Here is a 22118-nt window from a genome sequence, read left to right as displayed (position 1 = left end):
GGAAAATAAAGAATACAAATTTTTAAGCTTGGCTAATTAAGCCTGGGACAATTGCAGCAGTAAACTGAGCAGTTGCAGGCCTAACCAGCTGTCATTTGCCAGTAGAGGCAATCTGAGGCTGTGGAAGGACAGACTGCATTACAAAGGCAGCCAAGCACACTCTGCGGAGTAGTTCTGTTGATGGCAGAATTTTTACACCTAAAACTGTGTTCCCTGGACCAGTCCTATGATTAAACAAAGGGATAGCACTGGATTAAGGTGTGGATAAAGACCTTAGGTCAGGACCATGGTCAGGATGAGGCAGCAGCCAGTGAAGACCCTCATTTTGAAGATTTTGGTAATGGAGCTAGACAACATAGAGTAGAATACCGAAATACGTACTGAGTATTTACAAAAAGTAAAAGAGTGGAAGAAGTTCAGTATTTGAAGGCTTACAATGGAAAGTTACTGGGAGAGACATGACTTTTTCAATGCTTTCTAAATTTTTTATCTGTGCCCCCTAATAACTTTTGAATGTGTTGGCCAATTTCAGCTGCATTTGACAGAAATGTAGGAGTCTGGGAGAGCCATAGTTACTGCTGGTTGTTTCAAATAGGCAGCAGGGAAGATGGAGAAGGTGCTCTAAGTTGCCCAACAGGACAAAACTTTATTGTGGCATCACTTTTATTGGGGCATCCATGTGAAAGGGAGACATTGCTACAGGCGACAAGAATTTTCAGAGTCCCAAAAAAATAAAATGTATTTTCCTACCAACTAAATTCAATATTATGTATGTGATGGCAAGGTGAGGAGGTTCAAGGATAAGTATGTCACCAAAAACATGAGCAAATACTTAAGACACTAAAAATTGAAATCCACATGAATCCATTCACTTTTGTAGAAGGGACATGGCTGCTGGCTGGGCTACAGTCAGATGGTTAGCCTGATGACTATAATCTGAAATTGATGACAACATTCTCTAGATGTCACAGGTGTTGCAGACTGTCACTGGCACTTTAGACTGGAGTTGAGCAGTTGTGGCTAAAATAAGAGAAGTAATGTTATTTCAAATAAGCTGAGAGGACTAAACTTTTTAATTGTGGAATTCATTATCACAGAAGTGTCACTTATGCTGGGGTTTGTTGTGGGTATGATTAAGAGTTTTGATAAAGGCAACTGTTTCTGAAAATTAAACAAGAAATGAGATGTAATCTTTTTGGAACTGAAGGAAACTTTTTTCTAGTTGCAAATTGGTTAGCAGTAGTACTTTTGTGTTATTATTTGTAGAGTGCTTAATGGTAAAAGCAATTTTTTTTTTTTTTTTTAAGTTTACTTCAGTGGTGGTTTTGGCTTACTGTAAATATGAGTGTTATTCCACAGAGAGGTATCATTTTACATCAAAGTCCTGATAAAACCCAGTAAATAAACTTTCCTGAACATATAAATACTAAACAATTGGGTTGTTTACAGCTAAATATTTACTTCAAAGTCTTAGAAGTGTTTAAAAACTGGTTTTTCTAGTCTCTGTTGCAGCCAATGCCCTCATAGGATCTCTTCAATCCCCATTTTCCTTTGCACACACTTTGTTTAAGCAGGAAGAGCTTAATTTAAGCCATAATCTTTTTATCAGAATAAACCTTAGTCTGTTTTCAAAATACCGGTGCTCCTCTCCCCCCTCAGTTTGACAGGGCCCAGCAGTTTACGGTTTAAAGCTGACTGATGCCCAGTAAATGCTCCATTTCACCAGCCCACCTCTGCAGGGTGACATTTACCAGGGTGAATTTACCAGCGTTGCGCCAGTTCAGGTTATCTTTTTCTCAGGAGCAGAGAATAGAGCTCCAGTGTGCAGGGGCTTTAGCAAGCATCCTCTGCCAACTCCCACTGAGAATTTATACTAATGGCTGAAGGCAGGACAATCTGGTCTCTGTCTTTGGGTTGAGGTTGTTTAGTGATGCTTTCCGTTGCAATGACTTGTCATCAGCTGAGCCTTCATCTCTCTATATTTAGAACACAGTGTGCCTTAGTGCTCTCAGGCAAAGCTAAGCCTTACTGTTTTAGTGATAAGTTCCTGAGATAGGATCTACCTGCTGCCTTTATTGCTCAAGCACAAATTGCCTGTGGTTAAATATTTGATCATTTAAGATACAGGTGGCTGCTGGGGGAGTTAATGTAAGAAGCAGCAATACTGATGATATACCGGTTGAGTTCAAATGGATATAAAAGGAACTGGTTAAACTAGACAAGTACACAGATTTTGATCACTACCGCTTGAATTCCAGCGGTTTATTGCATGGGAAAAATTACACTGATTTGTAACTATTGTTATTTAATTGAGTAATTTTAACTAAAAATCATCAAATACTAACCTGTCCTGGAGTGTTATATTTTCCCTTTTATCACAAAAACAGGTATGTTCTTTTGTAGGTGAGTGGGGAAGGGAGAAGAGGGAGAAATGCCTTATGTAATTTTAAAGCTTTTTCTTTTTAAATTTCTGTATCAAAATGTTAGCCGTAGTCATATCTTCTGTATTCAGCTTCACCACAGGAAGAAGGCAACAGACCAGGAAAAAAGTGAGCTCTAACCTAAGTAACAATTATTAATACAGACTTTTTACATTGAAAAAGAGCATTCCCAGAATGTTGTTGAAAATCCTACTAAGAGAACCAGTTTTTAAATGAAATGTTGTATTTAGTACATCGAGATACAGAGGACATGTAAAGTAGCACAAGTAAAGAGTAGTGAAATTGTCGTAATATCTTTTCTCCTTGGTTTCAAGAAATTCGGATGGTAAGATGGCTTTGCTGTGTCTACTGACATCTGGCATGTTCAGATACCCTCATATTTCAACTGTCATAGAGCCTATTTATCATTTTGGCAGAATTTGAAGCCTTTAAACTCTAATGGGTTGAGGGGCAAACAATTTTTTTAGTGTACTCCTGGAAATAGTTTGTGCAGCTTTCAAAATGCATAGTATAAGGTTTATGCCTCTATCGAAAAATCCTTTGTGAATCTACAAAGAAGAGTCAGAGGACTAATAGTATTTCTTTAAAACATAAATGTATTTTTACATCCTGATTATTTTTTTGAGTTATTAGTTCATAAGGTGAAATTTGAACTGGAAATTTGAATTCCATATACAAGATCCATGCATTTTCTCTTCCTGTAAGTTAAAACTATTCATCAGGATGTGCAGTCTCCCAATGTAGGCTTGCAAAGTGCTGCTGTGAGCAAACACCTTCCACCCTGCCAAGCCTCTTTCTCTTGCCAGTGCACATGCACACAGCCACAGAGATCGGCCTGAACTCGTTGATATGAGATAAATCTATAACTATTCTAACAAAGAGATTTCTGAAATTGTTAGAAATACAATTTCTATACATAGTGTTGTGGATGCTGTAGCACTTCCTTTGCTCTTTTCAAGTAGCTTACCCGGTTCAGATCAAGCCTCTGATATCAGTAACTTCTGCTGCAATGATGCTAGAGGACTGTGAATTTTAGAGTTCTCAGTTAATGCTCTCTTCAGTTAATGCTGCCAAATAGGAAAAAGTAATCTTTCTCCCCAAGGGCTGGGAGGGTGGGGAGCTGCCATTGGTGGGCTCAGCATCAGGGTCGCAGCACAGGCAGCTGGTGCTGGAGGAGAGGTTCTCACACATTCCCTGTGCCTCTCACACAAATGTCATCAGCTGGTGGTAGGAGTAGCAGCAGCAAGATCACAGGGCTTTATCTCACATGGTTCACTGGGGTCCTGAGTTTATAGAAATGGTAAAAAGAACAGACACAATTTCCGGAAGGAAGTCATCTCTAGGGTGTAATGCCCTGCAAGACAAAACTTCTTTTCTTTTGGAATTTTCCACTTCTCATCATGATGTCTTAACATTGCAGACACCAGGCAGTTGTGAGCATTCCCATGGCAAGGCATCTCTCGGGTTTGCCATGTGCATAGCCTCATTGTTACAGACTCACTGTGCTTTCATTTTCTTTGGTTTTCATTGCCAGACATGGAAAATAGAAACTCCTTTAGTGAATGTATTTCCTGTCCTATTAAAATAAAGAAATCACTGTTGATAGCTGTTGCCTTGGTCTTGCTCATACTAATTTTCATTAAAATACCAAGCCTTACCTGATGTCTTCACATACACACAAACCCTCCACACCCCAATACTACAGTGCTTTAGGAGAACTCTGGACTGATATCTCTAGACAATGAAGTCTTCTAACTGTAGAGTCTGTCACCAGCAACATTATTTTATCTTTTCGGTCAATATGTCTCAAGTTTAACTGAAAAGACCACAGCTAGGGTTGTAAATTATGTGGACAGACTTCCTTAGCAGGTCTTAAGATTTGATTTGGTGATCGTAAACAATCTAGTAAATGCAATGTAAGAATCTCAGCTGCAACACAAGTGACTGTGTGCACTCTAGCAGTTTACTTTAGTACAAATAATGTTTCTCTTAAACCACATTCCTCTTTCAAGTACCCTTCAGCATTCTTAAACAGCTTGTAAACGCCTGCTTTAGTTGCCAGTGCAAAAGAGTTATGAGTGTGCATGTAGTTACTAGTTTCAGCTGGCAAAATGGTAGCTGACATTTGGAGGCAATAACTTCCTGAAACTCAATGTCCTGATCCCCTACTGGAAATACATTTGTTTTAAAGGGAGGGCAGAAGAGAGTCTCCTTACTCAAATATGAAGTGTCACAATCAGAAAAATATGGATGTTTCATTTTCTAAATTACTGCTCAAATTCTAGTGGGAGGTGTCCCTGCCCATGGCAGGAGGCTTGAAGCTGGATGAACTTTAAGGTTCCTTTCAACCTGAACCATTGTACAGTTCTGTGAAATTAACTTGTGTTGTCTGGATGTCAGTGGCTGTCTCCAGTTGTCTGCACTGGATGAATTTCAACTACTGAATATCATGTTGGGTCAGTGCCCTGGTGGCCAGCTTCATGCCTTTCCAGGAATCACTAGAGACAGAAGAAGTGCTTCCCAGAGGGCTCTGAATCTCCCTGCCTGGCATCTCCCTGCCTGCATCTTCATAGCTAGGTCCTCTTTGGCTTCTGCACTGTAGAGAAAGCAGCCCATGGAGATGCACCTCATATCTTCAAGTCAGCTTAACAGAACCCTCCTGCCCCTTGCCTGTGGTTAGGGGGAACCCCATCACAGAAGTCAGCTTCACCTGGGCAAATTGTGCAACAGAATTCAGCTCACTGCATAACAGTGCAGAAAACCTAACTCTTTCACCAGGGTCTGGTTACATTCTCCAAATGATTTATGATTTTCATTTTTGGAAGAAGCTTTGTAGCTCTTTGTTGCTAGCAAAGGTTTCCTGATTTTGTTCTGTGGACCTTAGGATTTATTAGTTCTGTGGACCACTGATTTATTAGTGGTACATTTCACAGATTTTGCTATTACTTGGAATTTTTTTAAGCATAAGGCATTGATGGTGTGTATCTGTACCTTTAAGTCTTTTGGAGATCTTTCAAGATGTAAGATGCAGTAATAATGATCAACCTTTTCCATTGCACTTCAGACAAACAGTTCACAGCCCTCCAGGAGCTAGGACTAAGACAATTTGAGTCACTTTTTGCGCATTCTGTTTGGCATTGTGTTGGATACTATTCAATTTCCGATATAATTTATACTGTAAGGGTATACCAGCTACCATAGATTACAGTATTGATGGCCACACTGTTGTGAATCTCTCCTGATCCTAACAGACTGTTTTGGTACAGACTGGAAAAGGCATTGCCCACTGAGGAGCTTTGTACTGTTTAAACAATACTTAAAATCAGAGTTTTCCCCATACTGGATTCAAGGTTTTATATTTTTCTGTCCTCTGCCACAACAGGATGTTAAATGTACCCATGGAGTTTATTTTGGCTGTGAGTTCTAATTGTCTTGTTGAGTTTCTCATTTTGCATTTTCTAAATGTTGTCACACAATTCAGTATTTCTTCTGGATACATCCAGGTTGAAGTGAAATAATTTGACTTTCAGATTACAGTCAAAGGAAATTCTAGAATGTTTAAAATAAAAGCTTGCATACAATAAACTTAATTCTGTCAAATCCTGCAATTTAAATGATCTCTAAACACTGTAACATTTCCGGGATAAGCAAACTCTGGAGGGTCAGTGGATCGCTGTACACATCAATTTGTACTCCCAGTTCATGCTTTGCATTCCACTACCAGAACTTTCTTTCCTGCAGAACTGCTAATACTTGAAAAATACTACAAAACCATTTATTTTGTCTTTCCATGTACATTTTGATATATTTGTCTTAAAAATTTGAATGGGATGCTGTGTTTGTTAAACTTCACTTCTTTCACTTTATTGAATAAAACTAGATGCAAAACCCCAAGACAAATTCTGCTGTGGAGTAGAGGGCCATCACTGTTACAACATCGGGACAGTTGATAATTTTCTCTGCTGTTTGCATGTTTATATGTGATGTTAAGGTGGCTCATATTTCCTGATTTGTGAGACCTGCCTTTGTGTATGTGTGTGTTCACAGCTTGCACAAGTAGACTCCAGGGCTGTACATCTGGGTGCTGTCCTTATCCGTGGCCTTACGACTTTGCTCACGGCCAACAGTGCCTGCGGCTTTCCGTTCAGGATGGATGATCTGATGCCTTGGGCAGTGTTTGATGGAAAACTTTTTCAAGAAAAATACCAGCAGTCACACCGAGGTTGCCCTGTGGAAGAACTTTTGGAAGGCAATGTAAGTAATCACTTCTTTTTAGTTCTGTGTTTTTTTGTAAAAATGTACCTGTCCATTTTGTTTGTTTTAATATTCACGTTTACACTGTTACCCTTTCTTTGTAGTTTTCTTCTCTTTCTTATTCCTTTCTCATTCTCTCCACAAAAAAATATTTAAAAAAAAAGTAGAAATACTGAGCTTATGAAGGAAGCTGTAACTTTACCTTCATTTTTGTACCCACTACTCAGAAAATAATACAAGGAAAATAGTTGTCAATTTCAAGAATGAAAATGCCCACAATAGTTTTCTAGAACTGAGATATTATTGAGATCTTTCTCCCATAACATTTTAAGCAACATATTAAGAGCACCTTTAAAAAAATCAAACGTTTAAGATTGATATTTTTAAAGGCATTAAGGAATCTAAATTTTGAGATGAAGGTTTAGCAAATTCAAAGAGGAACTGGAAATCAGAAGAGGGTACATTCTTTTAGAATAGGTAAATATGGGTATTTCTTTTAGAATCTCACTGAGTACCTTCCTATAGCTCTAAGTACTTATTTAGTTCCCAGTCCCACTCGGTCTTAGAAATCTGAGGATGTATAAGGTTTGCATGCTGTGTACCCAAAGACCAGTATGATTTCAAACATGTCTGGGCAGGGAGGTACCAGGCTCCTGCTGAGCACTGTGCATTGCAAAGGGGCATCATATCCAGGCTCAAAGGCAGGGTCTGCTAGGCTCAGTGCAAGACTGTACTGATGCGCTTGGTGAAGCCTCAAACCAGACCTGCCTCGTGCCCCACCAGCACAATATATGTGGAGAGATGCTTGGGCAGACCTGTACCCATCTGGGAAGGTAGCTCTAAAGATCTTCAATTAATGTGTCTTTTTCAAATAATGTGTCTAAAAATCCTGTATAATTTAATTACTTTTGAAAATCTTACCTTTGAAATGCTTTTACCTGCTACTGAATGTATCACTTCAGGTTAAAGTAAAGTAATTACAGATAAAAAAGGTTTCAGTTTTGATTTATTTTGATCTCATGCATTCAATGCCAGTTGTTTTTGTATGACTGGTTTTCTTTTGTGATTTTGTGTCCAGCTGCATACCATGCTGGTCTAGACTGAGAAGTACAGCTCTTGTGGGTGGGTGGAATGAACATGTTTTTAGCATGAAGGAGGAGAATAATCCTTCCCATATGTGTTCAATCATATGATTAGGACTATAACCTCTATCCAAATCTTGTGGTTCCTATTAATTGGTCTGTTGATTTCAGTAGATTTTGGATTGGGCTAATGGTTCATCCAGGAATTTCATGCAGGACTTTTGCAAAACAATAGAGGGTTTAAAGAATAAATGGGAAAATGTATCCAGATCTGTCTGAAATTGATACTTATTTTCCATTTGGGTAGAATTCAGTTTAGTGGATAACTTTGATAATACATATTTAAATCTGTAAAACTTTTATATTAATTGATACAGGTGTTTTTAAATGTGTTATGTAGTATGTTTTAGCTAACATTTTAAAATCTTGTGTTAGCATTGGAGTTCTAATTTACTCTGTTTTATAATGAAGATGAAGGAAGATCTTACTTTCCTAGAACAGAGTTAGAAATATGGTTGGTCAACTGAAATATCTAGGTTAAGGTTTTTAAAAGCCTGATTCTCTGTTTTAAACAAACCCCAGATAAACTATTCCATTGTGAGGAAAAATACTCCAGCTATGTGAACTTTTAGAGTAGTTTAAATATCTTTTTCTTTTTTAGGTACAATTTTATGGTACATATATGGCAGAGATATGTACCCAGACTAATAAAATAGCTTTTCAGCTTATCAGTTTGAGGCAAGAATCTGTTTGGGGGAGAATTGCCAAGACATGCCAATTTAGCTGGGAACACTGGCAAGGCAACAAGTATATGTGATTGGTTTCTCCTATTATTATAAGTTCAACTTTAATAAATAAAAGTGGTGCTTCATTCCTGGCAGAGCTTAATGCACTGCTGGAAGGCAAGATCTTTCAGCACTTGTTTGTTAACAATCTGACCTTGAACACCATAAATCTAATCTGGTGTTAGTGACAGTATTGTATTCAGAAAAAAAAAGTTATTCTACATGGGATGTTTTATTATGGAAAAGAAAAATAATAGGGAAAAGTTATTCCTTTGGTTGTTCAGTGCTTGTCTCCTAACTCCTGGGGTCCCTTCTCTATTATCTGAACAGTTGCATTACTTCAGGGACTTGAGGCAATTTCAGGATCAGTGTTGTTTTGAATACGATGGGCTAAAATACAGTTAATAGGTTTCTGACAATTACAGTGGAAATACAAACCTGGTTAAATATTTACATGTATATCAAAAATTTTGAACATTTTAGTATTTGCTTCCTACAGGTTCTTATACTAAAAGAAGAATATGTGTACAGTAAATACAATTGATATTTTTATGGGCAAGTTTTTGTGTAGCTCAGCTCTTTGTAGCCTAACAGCTGATAAAGATAAAAAAAATTGACAGCTTCTGATAAGAATAAAAATAGACTCATCTTGTTTTTTTAAAAAATTATGCTAAGCTCATATTATGCTAGTTCTGTTTTTCAAAACTGTAATCATATTAGTTTGTTTATCCACACAGAAAATTGCCTATAATAGTCTCATAAAGAAGTGAGGCAATGATATTATCACTTTATTAGCCTTTTTATTGTGCTTCTCACTAATGATTATGTTCATGATCAGTTTTGGTTTTTTTTTTAAATTAAAACCAAATTACATGATGGGGTCAACATAAATGATATGTTTTGTTTTATTCTGATCTTGCTTTCCATCCGACCTCCATACATTTTCCCAAGAATAAAATGGAAGGTATTTCTCATTAGAGGGTGTTCTTCACAGGCTGGACCCAGTTTGTGTGGTAAAACAAAATTTTAAAAAATCTCTGGGTTTTAGTTAAGTCTCTGTAAAAACTAAACTAAAAACTAAAGAGTTTTGTTAACTCAAAAAATGTATTATGCAAGTTCTCAGCAATGTTCAGGGAGTCAGACTCATTTAAGAAACCTCTCTAGTTACTGCAGTCTTGCTACCTATTAGATTTTTTAGCTTATCCTTTCATCTTCTTCTCTCCTTCCTGCTCCTAATAAAGGAAATGTCATCCTGTAAAATCAGTTCAATTTTATGGAAATCACAAATTATGCTATTGCTCTAAAATCTCTCTTTTCCTAATTCTCTTCATTGTGTAGTAAATCCCACATGCCCGGTACCAATCAGGAAAAAAAGAAGTACATTCTAATATCAGCCACTTTTTCAAAGCTCACAGACATCAGAGAAAGTTAAGGATGTATCACATCTCTAATATTGCATCTTTAAATAGGTTCAGCTTATCCTTTTGACACTAGAATTTTTCATCAGACCACAAGGTCAACACTTGAATTTAATTCCCTCATTTCTTTTTAGACTTAGTTATGTTTTATCAGTCAGGAGTTGGGGCAGATGTTGGGTTAAGTTTTGTTTCTAATGTATGAGATTAAGAGACCGATTTTAACTGGTGTATTTTCCATGAGTTCATCAGTCCTTTTCTGGACGCTTTAACCATCTCTGCCTGAGGTACTGCTGATGAAGTCTAGTTAAGTATATCTACAGGTGCAGGGTCATAGAATAGGACAGCAAGGGAGCTACAGATGTGAGCAAAGAAAGGAAAAAATACTTCACTGAGAAAGAGGAAATTATTTCTTCTGCACCCCTACTCATCCCTCCACGTATCCACATTTATTATTAAGTGTTCAAACTTCGTTTCCTGTAAAAGTGTGAACCAAATCTACCACCTTCATGCATGCACAAGTGTGGCTCAGTCAAGTCTTATTGTTGTTATGTGTATAATTTGTGCTACACCTGAAAAAAGAAGAGCAGAAGTCATTGATTTTTAACTGTGTTTTCTGCAGGAGTCTTTGTACACACCCTTCCAGAATCTGAAATCTCTCATTTGCAAGGTTTGCAAGACAAAGAACAGAACCATACAGAGCAGACCAAGAGGGAATGGATTTAACAAAGGTTGGCATTGTATGAATTTTCTCAATAAAGTTAATATATTGATGGGCTAAATTATCCTTCAACAGCAACAGCAATTACATAGGCAGTCCATCAAGCTAAATAAATTCTCTTTCTCCAAGAAGCAATGAATAGATCTAAGAAAATATTTCCCTTTTTAGCAATTTATGTGAATTTGATCACCCAAGTTTACATAGAATATGTATCTTCTATCTAGGCACATAGTGAGATATATGCAATAGGTATCATTCATTAAGAGAAACATCACTATTTATTCGGTGACTAAATATATCTTTATAGGAGAAATTTAATGACAGCTTTTTCTTTCATTCCCATGGGGGAACTATTTAACATTGATAGTTGAAGGTCTGAGTGAGGCATTGAAGGTGAAATACTTCTTATTGGACTTGCTGACATATTTCAATATAGAATAGAGCTTTTGGGCAATTTGAAGAACTGTGGTTTTTTGTTTAAGATCTTGCTCTTTTCCCCCAACTTTATGGATCAGTTTGCTAAAGAACTCAGTTTGCAAATTTGTTTTCCCTACCTGATCTGCCTAACTTTTGGGGAAAAAAAAACATCTAAAAGGTTTTTAACATCAGTCACAGATCAGCCTGAATGTTGAGGCTTTGAGACTTTGAAATAATTTACACTGAATCTCAGTGTTTATGCTCGTATTATATCTACTACTTGCTTAATACCTAATCAGTTATAATGTCTGTGAGGATAAAAATTACCCCTTCAGAATTTCTTGAGCAGATGACAAGACAGAATGGTTTTCTGTTAATCCAGTACTTTGCATTATGTGGCAGCAATACTTCTGATTTGGCTCTACAACAAGCTCATGCTGGACACTCAAAATTGAGGATATCTGTTGGTGATTTATAATACCAGACCTTGGTAGCATCTGCTTTTCCTTGAGAGCTATATTTAACCATTTTAATCATGATTTGTGATTCCAATTTGGAGAGAGATTTCTGTTTGTTTTAATGACTGCAGTCTCCAAATCTGTGTCATAAAATTTTGATCTGGTTTCTAAATACACTTGTTAACAGCTTGTAATCATGATGTGCATAGATGGAAATGAGGACAAGAACCATACTTGTTAGGCTGACTTTAGTTTGGAAAGACCGTAATTGTGCATGAGTATTTTGGCACAAAACTAAGAAATACTCTTTCCTGAAAAAGAATACACTGTCTCTCTTTTTCTTCATTTAATCTTACATACTGTCAGAATTGCTTAGTAAATACTGTTTTCCAGGAAGAGAACAAAGAGATTTTAATCCCAGGCTCCAACAGCCACACAGAAGTCATTTTGTTTCTCCATATCATAACCAGATGAGGGGGTTCACACAAAGACATCTGCAATCCCAAGGTAAAAAATGGGTACACGTTTGTGGGTTTGGAATTGCTCCTATCATCAGTATAACAGCTCTGTGTCTACCTACAGTTCATGTTTATGTGTGCAGTTACCCTACAGCAGTCAGCAACAAAACTTTCATCAGTTACACAGTTGTGTATTGCCATTTGCAAAAACTAACTCTGCAGGGTGAGGTGGAGTGTAGCCCTGTAATCTGCAGTCATCTTCTACTCACAGTATTCTGGGAAATAAGCTTTCATGTGGTATTTGTAATTTTCATGCTTGGTCTCAGCTGAGCTGTGTTTAAAATTGTAAAAGTTCTAAAACAAATTGGCACAGCTGCACAGAAATGTGTCTGAAGTCTTTAGCTGCAGATCTTCGTTCATACTTCAACAAAACACTCAAGCATATGAATAAAGTTAAACACATTCTTAAGTGGTTTTCTAGATCAGGGTCTCTGCTTCCAGGTCACTGCCTAAGTGATACCAATGCAAGTTCTGTCTTGCCTTGGGATTAATCTTAAGTCATTCACCAGTCTCACTTCTTGAACAGAACAGACATTTCAGTGAAAGCCACTGTGGATAACACTGTTGAGCTGACTTAATTCAGTTCTACTTCCTCGTTACTGTGAGTTGAAGCTCATGCATGTAGATTAAAGAAAATAAGCAAAAGGAAGAGAGGTATCTAAGAAACATCAGTTATTTTATTAAGTCTACAGAGCCTGAATTTCTTTCATGTTTCCAGGTGAGGTTTTCAAATAAGATTACTGATGTGATTAGGAAATATAAATAATAAATAGATACAGTGAAGTCTTTAATGTGTTTCAGCTGCCACTGTTGAATGCTTCAGAGTAAGATAATATCATTTGATTTACAAGTAAAATTCTTTGACCCTCTATGTAAAATATAAAACCAAATTATAGAGTATGTATGCTGACCATAGGCAAGACCCAGACTGGTCATTGTTACCAGTTCTTGACCATCTGAAGAAACCTGATATTCAGGGGTCACATAATCTCTGACTGGCTCCAGAGGTCTTATGGCTAGGTGTATTCCACCAAGTGTGTTCCACAGTAACTGTGCTGCTGTGTTATAAATGTCTTTCAGTAGCATTATTTAAACATCTTGGCTTCTACACTAGCCCTATTTCTTCCTCTCAGGATACTCTTAAAATGTGATCCCATAACTGCAGTTAAATCACGTGTGTTATAAGTAAAACAGGTTTACTGGAAAAATAAATTTGTCCTTATAAAAGGGCCCTGCAATGTTTTAGAGCTACTTTAAAAGTGATCTGCCAACATGACTCATTTTGACAAAATCCTATTCCTAAATTTGCTAATATTAGCAGCTATTTGGGTTACTTCTCTGTGTAGCTGTTGTCTCTGCTGTATGTGTGTCTCACCAAAGAGAGAGAAAAAAAGAACAAAAAAGTAGCCTTTTTCTGTTTGTGGTAGCTTATGTAATAAAACTCCTTAGTAATATTACTGGTATCTGTCTATCCCATCCTCTATGTACCTTTTCATGGTACGCTGTTATGGCTCCTGCTGTTGCTTATAATATATAAATCATTGGATTAAATGCAGTGAAAAATAATGGAACAGTAACCATGGGACCTATATCTTCTGTGTCAGGAGTGTACATAATGATTAGGCAGACTTTGCTCTCTCTTATCAGTTAATGTTTAAGAATTCTGTGACAATGTCTCAGCTTCACCAGTGGAGGAAAGAGTGCCTCCACCAAGAAAGCATCAGCCCAAGAAGCAGTGGTATTTCTCTGAGAGGATGGCTTGAATCCCCTCAGGCAGAACAAGAACTGGACTCAGACATCCTTCATTGTATGGTCAATAATAATAACCACCCAGATGCTATAATAAGAAGCTCATCCTCTAGCTGTATTTTAAGAACAGGGAATTCAGCTGTGGCTTTTTTTGTGTTTTGGGAGGGTTGGGGGGCTTTTTGTTTGGTTTTATTCATTAACTTTTCTCCATAAATTTCTTGGCTGTGTGTTACGAATTAATAAAAGCATATCCATGTTAATCAGAGCAGGACATCTAAGCCTCAGGAAGAAAGATTTTTCCCTTAATATTTCTTATTTGATAATTTATGCATTTCAGGTCTGTGGCTGCAACACCACACCATAGCCCATATACCCTATTGGTAGACAAATTTCATTAATTAGAAGTTAAGACCACTGATGTATGAGATTAAGAGACTGATTTTAACTGGTGTATTTTCCATGAGTTCATCAGTCCTGTTTTACATCACAATGTTAGCACATTCTATAAGAACCTAAAAATAAACTGAGCATGAAGAACTATGGAAAACACTGTTAATTATCTGTTTCTTCACAGAATGTAATTGCATCAAAAGGGTACATTCACTTCAGTCTTAGTGCACTGTAAAACACATAACTGCTGATAATACAAGCAGCCTCTCATTTGCAAGATACTTAGTCAGGTCTTCCACACTGGTGTTGCTTTCAAGCGTATTTCTGATTAATAGGATTTTGGTAGAAATGTAATGCTGATGGGGACCTGGTAGAACTTCCGTGCTGAGAAAAGATTTCATTTACATTGTGAGTGCTCCTGTGCTAATAGGACTCTCTAACTAAAGCAGTGTTGTGCACAGACACACTTAAACCAGAATGAAAATATTTGTAAATATAGTTTATGTCTGGTTCTAAACAGTATATTATCCTTACCTGCATTCATACAGTTAGATCTACCAGCCACAGATAAGATTCACTATCCCAACCCATTAATATGACTGGGTTTGAAAGTTATAGTCACCCAAGAGTTTTAAGAAGAGCCGCCGTGTACTTTATCCTCCAAGATCTCAGAATACTAGCCATAGTTACACACCAACTGGACAGGGACACATATTTTTTTTAACATATGTATAAATGTAACTTTTCTTGCAGGCTATCTTAATAAGCCCTTGTTTTCCTGTTTTAATATTCCTTGAATGTATTTAATTCCTCTCTTACTCTCTCCAGGTAGAGAATCAGGACATCCACACCGGAGGAGATATCCCCTTCCTCCTCAGTAAATAATTCATTTCTACAAGTGGCAAACTGAGATGGTGGAAGAGTTGCCACTGGGATAATTTTTGTTTATGAGAGCCTGTTTTTAAGAATTTTTCAGAGTAACTGAAAAATGTGACTGTGGAGGAAATCACACAAAGCTGTTCAGCTTGTTAATCACTTACCATGTTAGGTCTAAGCTTCTTACGAGACCAGAGTCACAAAACCTTAAATTACAGGTACCTGAGGGACAGTAGCATCCCAGTATAGATATGTCGTTTTGTCAGTTTGGCAAAGAAAAGTCTGAATTGTTTTTTATAACATTGTGAGATATTCCTGAGTGTAAATTTAAGACTTAAACTATAATTTTTGCATATTTTTGTAATAGTTGTTTATATTACAATACTTTCCTGACCATGAATAATGTGTCATGTCTATGCTGTATTGTGGTTTATGTCTTGATCGTGGATTATATCTGTATCTTAAGGGTTACATCATTACTGAAACCCTGAGAAGTTTGAAACCTGACATCACTGATGTAAGCATTATCTGCCAGTGAAACAATGTGACCTTCTTGTAAAATGTCACACTTTTTTTTACAAAGGAATAAAATTGCTTTTACATTTGATACTTTTAGTTAAGCAAATTTATACTTTTAGTTAAGCAGCTTCTTATAAGACATGATGTACTTCTATAATGAATAATACATAGGAGAACTCAATATTTCTTTTCTGACCAGAAGTCTAATTAAACACTTACCTTCAAAGTTATTTCTTAAAAATTGGTGTGTTTCACTTTGGGATTCAGTTTCAGTAATATATGTATTTGTTTATTTCAAAAATCAAGGGGGTGTCAAGAGAGGAGCCAGGCTTCTCTCAGTGGAGCCAAGCAATAAGATAAGAGGCAATGGACAGAAACTGATGCACAGGAAGTTCCACTTGGATATGAGAGAGAACTTCTTCACTGTGCAGGTGACTGAGCCCTGGAAGTGATTGTCCTGAGAGGTTATGGAGTCTCCCTTGCTGGAGAGAACCACCTGGCCTCAATCCTGTGCCAGGTGCTCTGGGATAACCATGACTGAACAGGGAGGTGGGAACCAGGTGACCCTCTGTGGTCCCTTCCAACCTGACCCATTCTGTGATTCTGTGATTAGTCAGGTAATATTGTTTCTTTGGCCTTGTGCAGGTAACTCCTTTGAGTTGACTGTGAGTGGAACTTCATTCCTGTTTAGTATCCATGTTATGTCAAAGTGAATAGCATTGTCAGACATCCACAACTCCAAACTCAATTTCCCTCCATGTATTTTTCTGGTTGTAACCCAATAAACATATTTTTCGTACTCTGTATATAGCAGCAATCCAGCTAAATAAATAAGCAATGAGGATTTCTGGTTTTATTCAACGTTTGACCAGACAGCATTTCACACAACACAGTGTCTTGATTTGCATTTCAGGAGATGCAGTGTCATCATAGGGGTATTCCTGCTTCCTTTTTCAATCGATTTGCCATTGACTGTAATTGTACTATCATTTTTTTACTATTGTTTTTATCCCTCCCCTCCAAACCTTTTGAAATAATGTGGTCTGAATTTTATGGAAACTTCTCTGGTTTCAGGGATCTCATAATGTATAATAGCGTATTTTAAAAGAATGTGATTGTGTGCCAGAATTTGTTCTAATTCCCTCTTCAGGCTTTGATATGAGAAAAGATGTCTGTTGTCCTCAATAAACAAAGTTAAATACAGTTAGAATGGGAGTTTTGCTGTGCTAGCTGTGGTATGAATTGTTGGTAATAATTACCCTGCCTACTGAAGAATTGATAGCGTCTCTGTGAGGTTGTTTTTCTTCCTAATGCTAGACCATAAGCAGAAGCTGCTTATTATTATTTCCAAGCCAAAAGATTTTTTTCCCACCAGGAATAGTAGAGGGAAAGCAGAAGCATGAAGTTGAAACATAGAGGTGCTGCTTTCCAGTCTCACAGAACTTTGAATTGTTCATAATATTTCAAAGCTTATGGACTCTAGAGAGAAATCATATCAGAGAACTTGACCATAAAGGTTCCAGTTTAATAGGGTTTCCTTCATATGTGGACTGCAGGGTTGTTTTGAATGGTTACAGAAGAGAGGAAAAACAGACATGCAGATTTGAAGTGAAGGAACGTATGTTTGTGAAGAAAAGCATTCTTATTCAGCTGAACTGCTTAGTGTTCTCTAGCCTGTGCAACTGCTGTCTCCCATATCCCTAAAAGCTACAAATACAAATATACAGCACCAAGCCTGACAGAGTTCAAGAGCATTTGGACAATGCTGTCAGGGGCCTGATGTGACTCTTGGGGGTGATGCTGGGCTGGAGTTGGACTCAATGGTCCAACTGGGCATATTCTGTGATTCTGTGAAATAGGGAGATAGGCATTTCTTTGGGGCAAAGAACTATTCTGAGTGCAGAATTTTGGTCACACCGTGTTGTATTCTGTACTGGGTGTTTGCACTTGATATCAAAATTGTATCTTGCATCACCAGAAGACTCTCCTCAGTGATGATATTTGTGACTACTGTTTGCCATTCCTTTGGAGATGAAGGACTTGATTTGGTGATCAGATACAAGCACAAACCTGACTGGCTGGGAAGCAAGGACAAGACAGAATGCAAAGGATGGGTGCACACAATCCATCAATTTAGTATTTTGAGACTTTTGTCTTTGCATTGTTTCTGATTTTCCTGGTTACACATTAGATCACTTATAAAATGACCTTTTATTAGTAATGGTCACATAGATATATGGGGATATATTAATTGTTAAAATAGCTAATCTAGGCATGATTTTTGTGTATTAATACATTGATATTGCAAATGTATTAAGCTTCTCTTATTCATGCCAAAAGACACAAGAAATACTAGGCACAGAAATCAATCCTGAATATAAGCTCTCTGAAAACGCTTGATAAGTGCAGGCTTTTTAATAGAAAATAGTGCCCCCTTCTCAAAAATTCGGTAGCCAGGTCTGCAGCTGGCTTTTGGACTCATGTTAAAGAGCAAAACTGTACTGTAAGAGCTGATCTGCTATCAGATGTGTTTCCTAAATATCCTTTAGGTGGCTTCAAAATTCATTATTCAGTGAAAGCAATTGTAGGTTTTAGAAAAGTGATGAGAAACTTGCATGGTATTTATAGCATTCGGAAAATTCAGGTCAAGGTAACCATTCAGGAGCTACCTTCATCACATTTAGCTTTGTTTTAGGCAAGAGGTTGGTTGTTAATAGCAGAAGATCAGCAGGCTCTGTATTTCCTGCCTGATAATACTTTAATTTTCACTTGTGATCATGATGCAGCTCATCTAAAAGGGATGTAAGTATATAATGTGCTGCCTTAGGATAATCATCTTTGTCCCCTACTTTAATTACCCATCAGGTCCTCCAGTCCTTCTGATCTACATTGTGTTGGAGCGTTTTCAATTCCAGTGAAGTTTAGGGAAGTCTGAGGCAGGGTGCTGGTGACAAAGCTGACCCTCTTGTTACATAATACACATATGAATGATCACCACATTTAAATGGGTTGATAAGGCTGCCCCCAAATCTTCACTATCTCTGTGCAACTTGCAACACTCCTCTCTTTAACAAAGCCTTCATTTTGTAGGTGTGATTTAATTTCTACTTCACCTTCCCTATGCAGGGGGGGGATTTCACAAAGGAGCAAATAGGAGAGTTTCAAACAAATCCATTACGAAATTGCATTTCCAAACAAAAGAGGGAGAGCAGCTATACAGTTGGTGTACAGTAGCACAGAGAATTTAGAAGCTGGCCAGTGCATCTGACCAAAACTTCTAGGTTTTAAAAACAAATCAGAAACCATATCAGAGCATACACTGATTTGGAATACACTCAATGCAGATTTGTTTGTGGTTTTTATTGACTATCTGCATATCTAGGCTCATCTTGTAACTGTGTGACACCAGTGCAAGTCTAGGCATTGACTGTGGTTTATGCTTTAAATAAAAATTAGATTTTAATGATTTCCTAAAGTTTTTTGAACAAAAGAAATACTAACCTACAAATTCAGCCTCCTTTTATTTTGAGGAAGGAATTCTTTTACTTCTTTGCATTGCTGATTACTATATTAGTTCTTGGCAACAAGTAGTGCTGTAAGAAACTTTTGCTTCAAGCAAGTTAAAAAATAGCATCAAAGAAAAAATATTAAGTGCTAACAGGAGCCAGTTTGCATGTCTTAACACTTCCTTGTTGGGAGCAGGAAAGAAATCCCAAATTTGTCACTCTGCATTTGTTTACACTAATGTGTTATTGCTTAATCACTTCACCATCCCTCTCCCTCCTGAACATCCCCATCTGCCTGTAGAAAGAGTCCAGCTTAACAAGGCTGTTTATGATGTTAGAAAATAGGAAGGAATGGGGGAGAGGAGAGGGCAAAAAGAAAAAAGAGAAATAAAGCTTTTCTTCTGTCCCTATGATCTAGGAGTGCAGTGTTTCAGGGGGTTGTTAACTGCTCTGTGCAATGCTCACTAGGAGTTACAGCTGGTGCCAGCTCAAGCATTAAGATTTTGAGGGGATGAGTGTCCAGCCTGCTGGAGGATGAGATGCCTCCCTGTGTGCTGGATATGATCTATCATTCAAGGGGAAACAGTTTCAGTCACAAAACAGTTATGCTTTTAGGTATGTGAGGGTAGCCTTTGTGAAGTTTTCTGTAGCATTTTTCTCCCATAGAAAAAGTTTTATTGCTCTTTCTTTGACTTCAGTAAAATCCCTGAAGGGCCAGAGGGAGGGTCTTTTTTTTTTCCTGAATTCTGTTGGTTTTAAGTTGGGACTACCAGAACAGAAGTTTAAAAGTAATTTTACAGAAGAATATTAAGCATATACGAGGCCAGGGTTGCTTGAAATACTAAAAATTAAAGGCTATGCTTTGTCTTAGACAGCTTGTGCAACTTACTTCATATGAGCTGTGTCCTTTTAGATGTGTTAGGCTGACAGTGCTGGGAAATTAGCCCAGGCCTTCTGACTTCTGGTAGTTTCCCTGACTGCTGGACTACAAACTGGCATGACAGATTGCATCCAGCACAGTAGGCTGCAGAAAGTAGTTAATGGAAAATAGACTGCTTTGATGTTCACTTCTGGTGGGCTGATCCTCTGGTTTAAAGGCTAAACATCTATTGTCCCCAGTAGGAGTTTTCTTTATGAAAAAACTTTCAGAAAATCTGTAATTTCCATTTTGTTTTCTGAGACTGTGGTTTGCTCTGTTTCTACATTCAGTAGCCAGCGAATATTTTCAAGAGTGATTTGTAATTTTTGCGTCTCTAACTTCAGAGGCCGCAGACATGGCCTTAGTTCTCAGAAATAAGCTAAGCATCTGTCCTCTTCTGCAAAAGCAGATGTCTCTAAAGCATTTCCATCAGAGCACCAGAAATGAAGGCACCTAAACACATTGCCTACTTTGCTGCAAAATGGGGTTAAGCACAGCAGAGATGCACCTTAGAAAACAGGCTCGGCTAGAATTAAAATGGGGGGGAGGGTGAGGAGAGTGAGAGCAAATACAGTAACAGCCTATGATTAGAAATCTTAACAATGACAGTGAGTTCTGTTTAATTCCTAACTGCTTAAAAGCAGGCCTGGGGAAATGCTCTGCTTAGAAATGTCATGGAAAGTGCAGCTGGTCCATAGGCTTTATCTTGAAAAGCAAAGGATCTTTCCCATTTTGCAGTAACACTGCCATTTACTGGGCCATACCACTAGCAATTTGCAACAATGGGAGGGGAAAAAAGCTGCCATTTGACCTAGAATGCAATTTTCAACTAATTAATAAAGTGACCATTAGTGCCCGAGGGGATAATAACAGGAATAAGAACAAATTACTGTGGGGTGCAAAGGAGGCTTGGGCATTGTATTGCAAATTTCTTATGGCACTATTCTTTTTTTTTTCCCCCCTCACTAATACTTTTAAAGTGCCCCCACTCAACACTTGCTCCTTGTAGGACCCTTGCAAACCACATAAGAATTAGCCCTTCAAAGATGAATCAGGATCTAATTGTTGTTAACAAAGTGCCACCTGGAGAGAAATGTTACAATATACCTTCATTACAAAGCATTCAATCTCTCTCAAGCTCACAAGTCCTGGCTACAGTACAGACAAAAAGAAGCAGTTGCTAGCATTAAGATCAGGCACCTGCAATTGCTTGTAAGACACTGCCAGTCCCTGCACAAATATGCTCCTAACATTGCGTGAGCCTGGTTAGAGCTGCTCTGTTTATGCTGCTTCAGAGCAAGTTTTGCTGGGATCTCTCTCTTTGCGGCTCTCTAACCTGTCACTGGAGCCCTCATGTTGGTGGGGACGTCAGGAGAAGGAGCTGCACCATTCGCCCTGCTGTTTCAGGACATGCTCTAGGATATGCCCTTAGTCAAGACCCTTCCGTATTTTATGGCACCTGCTCTCAGTGCCCCCAAGGCAAAGGTTCAGGAAGCCTCCAGTGAATTGACAATGCCCTGGTTTCATTTCGCTGCCCGAATGAGATTTTACGTGAGGGTGTAGCACACCCACTACAGGTGAACCTGTACAGACCACTGCCTGTGGTTGCACTTTGCAGCTTCAGTGGTTAGAACTGAGGACAAGACCCACCAGTGTCTGTCACTTAATGCTTGGACACATTTGTGGCTGCTTTGTTGTGAGCTTGAAGTCAAATGATATTACTCTTTTCTGTCCTGAAAATTTCCAGTGGACTGTTTTATAGCAAATTGGAAACTATTGTCCCCAGGCTTGCCTTGCTCATGCCTTGTTTACAAAGTCAGGGAGTTGGCTTGACTGAGAGCTAACCTCCTTGAGAAACTAACAGCTCTGGGTTTTGATCAGGAAATCTGTCTGTTTTGGCCAGCACAAAGGAGGGACAAGCACTGGTAGCTGGAAGCAGGTGAGGGAACACAGGACCTTCCCTTCCCTTAAGGAGAAGGACTTGCTCCACATTAAGGTGAAACCAGTCTCTCTTCCCAAAAGCATTTTGTAAAACTCATTTGGTTTTGGGGTTTTTTTAAAGCAGTGG

At 38.0% G+C, this 22118-nt stretch overlaps 1 protein-coding gene across 3 annotated transcripts in view; it reads left to right on the top strand.

Moving 5' to 3' along the window:
* FAM120B (family with sequence similarity 120 member B) overlaps nt 1–16818 on the top strand; it is a 49085-nt gene extending 32267 nt beyond the window's left edge. For all 3 annotated transcript variants that reach the window (XM_058835071.1, XM_058835072.1, XM_058835070.1), the window contains 4 exons: nt 6489–6695; nt 10600–10708; nt 11967–12080; nt 15059–16818. In XM_058835071.1, the coding sequence (XP_058691054.1) occupies nt 6489–6695; nt 10600–10708; nt 11967–12080; nt 15059–15111 (483 nt within the window). In that variant the 3' untranslated portion in view covers nt 15112–16818. The remainder of the gene's footprint in view (nt 1–6488; nt 6696–10599; nt 10709–11966; nt 12081–15058) is intronic.
* The last annotated feature ends 5300 nt before the right edge of the window (nt 16819–22118 follow it).

This window comes from Poecile atricapillus, chromosome 3 (genome assembly GCF_030490865.1).
Source record: "Poecile atricapillus isolate bPoeAtr1 chromosome 3, bPoeAtr1.hap1, whole genome shotgun sequence".
NCBI classification, from domain to species: Eukaryota; Metazoa; Chordata; class Aves; order Passeriformes; family Paridae; genus Poecile; species Poecile atricapillus.
Note: the sequence above shows the minus strand (reverse complement) of the source record. Positions and strands in the feature narration are given on the sequence as shown.